Source organism: Bison bison, unplaced genomic scaffold (assembly GCF_000754665.1).
Source record: "Bison bison bison isolate TAMUID 2011002044 unplaced genomic scaffold, Bison_UMD1.0 scf7180017864035, whole genome shotgun sequence".
Lineage (NCBI taxonomy): Eukaryota > Metazoa > Chordata > Mammalia > Artiodactyla > Bovidae > Bison > Bison bison.
In genome coordinates, this window is record NW_011494607.1 from 8,947,336 (window position 1) to 8,952,082 (window position 4,747).

Below are 4,747 nucleotides of genomic sequence, written 5' to 3' on the forward strand. Positions count from 1 at the left end.
GCAGCAGCAGTGATAGATTCAGATTTGTCTTATTAATGATAACTTATATTAAGAGGCCAGAATAGGATGGGAGATAATAGCTAAAAGGAATAGGGGCTTCTTTTTGAAGTAATAAAAATGTTCAAAAATGGACTGTGATGACAGTTGCACATACCTGTGAACAGAGCAAAAGCCACTGAACTGTATACTTAAGTGGATGAATTATATGGCATATGAATTATCTCTCAAAGCTGTCTTAAAAAGTTCTAATTCTAGCTCACATATATTGATTACTTTCTACCGGCCAGGCACTGTGGTAAGCTCCTCAAATGCATCATCTAGATTTCACAATCTTATTTATAGCCATAACAACAGCAACCACTTTTATAGACAACACTTACTGTACCCTAGGCACCTAACTCTCATAGCAACCCATGAAATAGGTAACATTATCCCCATTTTACAGATAAGGAAACTGAAAAATAAAAAAAAGGGATAAGGTCATAAAGCAGATAGTAGAACCAGGAATCACATCACAGGCTCCAGAATCTCTGCTTTTAACTACTCTGTAACTATTTAGCAACTATCACACATAATATGTATCAAGAAGCTGAGACCTAGGAGAGTTGAGCAACTTGTGGAAGGCCCCCAAAACAATGGTAACACACGCCAGTATTCTTGCCTGGGATATCCCATGGAGAGAGGAGTCTGGTGGGCTACCATCATCCATGGGGTCGCAAAAGGGCCAGACACAACTTAGTGAGTAAACAACAATAAGGAAAGAGAAGAGAAGGACTTCCTTGATGGTCCAGTGGTCGAGTCTGTGCTTTCACTGCAAAGGGAGTGGGTTCAATCCCTGGTAGGGGAACTAAGATCCCGCATGCCACATGCATTGCCAAAACACAAAACCAAAAAAGGAATATGATCTGCACCCATCCTTCAGTCCCACTACCCACACATGCTCTCAAGCACTCTGCTCTTCCTCAACATAGACAGTGATCAAGGACATAAGATGTGATTCTGTGATTTACAGTAAAAAAAAAAAACAAAAAACATAGTCTTTAAAACCCCACACCTGTCCAAGTACCTAAAACTCTGGGAATTTCCTGTGATGAGAGAAATATGCTACAGTAACGCAGTGACTTTCAGAAAGCAGCTAAACTGAGAGCCAATCACGTGATTAGAGGATTAGACCTTTCATTCCCATGCCTTGACCTCTGAGGAGGGCAGAGGGGCTAGAGATTAAGAGCTGAATCACCAATGGCCAAAGATTTAGTCAATTGTGCCCGTGAAGGAAGCTTTCATAAAAACCCCAAAGAATGTGGTTCGGAGAGCTTCAGGGACGACTGTCCTGAAAAGTGAAATATTTCTCCAAGTTTTGTGAGCTGCTCTAGCAAATTAATCAAACCCAAGAAAGAATTTATTGGAACCCCCAATTTATAGGCCAGCTGGTCAGAAGAGCAGGTAAGGGTGGGAGAAGTCTTTTAGGGTTAAGCCTTTGCTCTGAAGGAACTGACACTTTCCACAGAATTGAGTTAAATTATAGGACACCAGATGGTATCTGAGAATTGCTCGGTAATGCGAGAAAGAAAACCCACGTGCTGGAATTAAGAGTCAGAACTGTAGGATGCTAGTAGTAGTAAGGATGAAGAGAAAGACACAGATTCAATACCAAGAAAGGAAAATCAAGAGGACTTGGCTATATGTGACAGAAAAGGAGCAAAAAGAGTTGAGGACACTCAGTCTTCTCTAACAAGGGACTGGACAGAGAGACGGGGGTGTCACCAGCTGAGATGAAGAACAAAGGAAGCACATCCTAAAAATTTATTTCAGATCCCAAACTCCATGAGAAGTAAGGTTTCAAAATCTTTGCTGGGAGTTCCCTGGTGGTCTAGTGGTTAGGACCCCATGCTTTCACTGTCCAGGGCCCAGGTTCAATTTCTGGCAGGGGGAACTAAAATCATGAGGTTCAGTGGTGGGAAAAAAAGGTCTTTGCTCTCCAGTAAAAATCACTATTTTCCCAAATAGGAGAAAAATAGATAACAACACAATCAACTCTTCTCTGAGTGAAAGGCTTGAAATCATTACTGAAAATAGAAAGGAGCAAACCTGAAAGACATTTCTCAGATTGGATAGAATCTGAGACAGAGGAGAGACAAATGGAAAGTACAGGTGGTCGGAATCTTCTTAATTCAATTGGGCTTTCTAGTAGCTTTCAAGTCCCTCAACATTACTATATACAGTCTCAGAATCCACCTGAGTGGTTCCCACACTTCAAAATCTCAGATTCTCTTTTTTTAAAAAGGCTATGAACCATTTCCTCATTTTACTCCCAATACATAAGCACTAATTTTCTATCCAATTACTGTGAAGAACCATAAACAAACCTCCTGCTGTCAGTGGTCCAGGATCCCCAGCTTCAGAACCTCTGCTCTAAATGCAAGCCCACTTACAGAAAAATACTTCTAGCCATAATACATAGTTCAGGAGCCTGTCACCACAAACTCAGCTCATATAAATTGATTTTTTCATTAGTCCAGCCCATCAAAATTCAGTTTTCTTTCCAGACCTCCGTTAATGTTAATGATCCCTTCCTTGGGGGAAATCACAGGCCAGATAACCCCAGGCATATCTTCCACTACTTCCTCCCCTTTGCTATACACGTTCAATTTGTCATCAAACAGACATGCCTCTCCTGTTAGCTCAGGGCCTCTCCAGACTCGAAAAACTGCTGTTGCTTCCTTAGCAATAGGATATATATGTTCCAGACACCGGACTTAGGGGAAAAAAAATTTATTTCCCCCGACTCTCAAGCTCACAGGTGTGGTGGGGAAGCATAAAATAGAAAGTTAAAACGACAGGTGAAAAAATGCGTGATAAGGATCCTCAACTCAGCGAGATATCTGGTCAACGAGAGAAGGCTCTTAAAAGGCCAGAGCACCCATTTTTCAGAAAACTAATTCATAATTCCTATGGCTTACGAATTATGCCCTCGCTCTCGCTTGGCCCATCAGTTGTATTCTGTGTTTATGAACGTCTCCAAAAATAGACACGAAATACCTTGGGGGTCTGAGACGATAACGAATTTATCTGCATACGCCAAGTGCCACACTGTGTCTTACTCCCAGCGGGAATACAATCAATACTTGTCAGTGGGCAGGAAAGTCAGAACAAGGCAGAAAGGAAACATCCACCCAAGCTAAGAGAGGGGGCTGAACTTGTCGGCACGCTTAAATAATACAAATATCAAAAGGGCAAACATGCAACCTCAACTACCAAAAAAAACCCCCAAAACACGTTTTTCTCTGAAGGTCACGTTTGGCGCACGCAGCCAGGGTGCTGCAAGGAAATAAATCGGTGGAGAGAAGGGAAGACTCTCCCATAGAATAAATAACAAAAGGCTCCTTCTAGGCTCCTCAAATGAGCGCGGACGCCTCCGCCACTGGCCAGCCTTGGGGAGGGGGCCAGAGTGACAAGACACCGCTCTCCAGTCCCCTGCGTCTTCCCGCAGGGCCATGGGGCACGCGCCAGGCGGTTGGTGGGGACGGCCCAACTCTTTCCCTCCCTCTCCTTCTCTTACCTGCTTGACCAAGAACCTGCCCAGCTCGCTACGACTCTTCTCGTTCTTGGCAGCGATTAACCGCAGCGGCGCGGCCGCCACATCCAGCAAGAGGTGCTCCATGATCACGGGTCCTCCGTCCCGGGCGGCCACAGGCGCTCCTTGCTTCGCGCTAAGAACCCCCGAGCCGCTGAGGTCCCCGCGCCGGAACTGCCACTAACTACGTCTCCAGTGAAAGCGGCCACCGCCGCTTCACCAGTACCTAGAGAGCGGCAGCAGCACACGTGGGGGGAGCACGCGGCGCTCTGCATCATCAGTCCGCGACCGCACCGACCAGCGATCGCAGCCCCGCCTCCTCGGCACCGGAAACGCGGGGCGTCAGTATCTATATACTTCCGGCATAGACGCCACCAGAAATAGCTTTTGCTGGTGGAGGATAACGGTTACAATGATGGTAGATCCGGCGACAAAGAGTGGCGTGACAGCAATTCAGGAGAAGCTAGGGGGCCCCTAGGGCCGTGTGCCTACTATCCTCAGCCCGCCATGCCTCCTTCTGCCTCATCAGGCAAAAAGATCAGCTAGGAATGAAAAGCAGATTTACCCCCTCTAACCCATCAACTCCCCTTTCAGACGGTTGGCCTGTGGAAATTCACACACAAGTGTAACAAGCATAGATAGCCCTCGCAGCAGTCTTATTAAAAATATTGGATATAAGTGTTAAGATGGGTGATGAAAGAAACTTTCACAATTTGAGATACAGAAAAGTCATTTGGGGTTATACATGCGTTAAGGTGAATTTTATGTTAAGGAAAATAGCCTCTTTGTGGCCTATTAGACATAAATTTTATATGTGCTCTAATTATTAAAGAGGAGCACACTGACAAGTAAAGAATGTCCATGTTAAAAATAAAGATTAAATGCCTTTCTTTCTGGGAGGCTAATGTTGGTCCTACTTTGATGATGATTTCCTTTTCCAGACTTCTTTTCCAGTGTGTGTGTGTGTGTGTGTGTGTGTCTGTGTGTCTGTGTGTCTGTGTGTCTGTGTGTGTTTTAAACCTTGAAGAAATGTAGTGTGTATGTTTTATACCTTGAAGAAATGTAATGTCTGTGTGTTTTAAAGCTTGAAGAAATGTGTGTGTGTGTGTGCGTGTGTGTGTTTTAAACCTTGAAGAACTGTAACCATGTCTTATTTAATGTTCTTTGTATTGA

The 4,747-nt window shown here is 44.4% G+C and overlaps 1 protein-coding gene across 1 annotated transcript in view; it reads right to left on the reverse strand.

Annotated features, from left to right (window-relative positions):
* MDN1 (MDN1, midasin homolog (yeast)) overlaps nucleotides 1–3,830 on the reverse strand; it is a 140,340-nt gene extending 136,510 nt beyond the window's left edge. Inside the window, exon 1 of the mRNA XM_010834709.1 lies at nucleotides 3,560–3,830. Coding sequence (XP_010833011.1) covers nucleotides 3,560–3,661 — 102 coding nt within the window. The 5' untranslated portion in view covers nucleotides 3,662–3,830. The remainder of the gene's footprint in view (nucleotides 1–3,559) is intronic.
* Nucleotides 3,831–4,747: the final 917 nt, after the last annotated feature.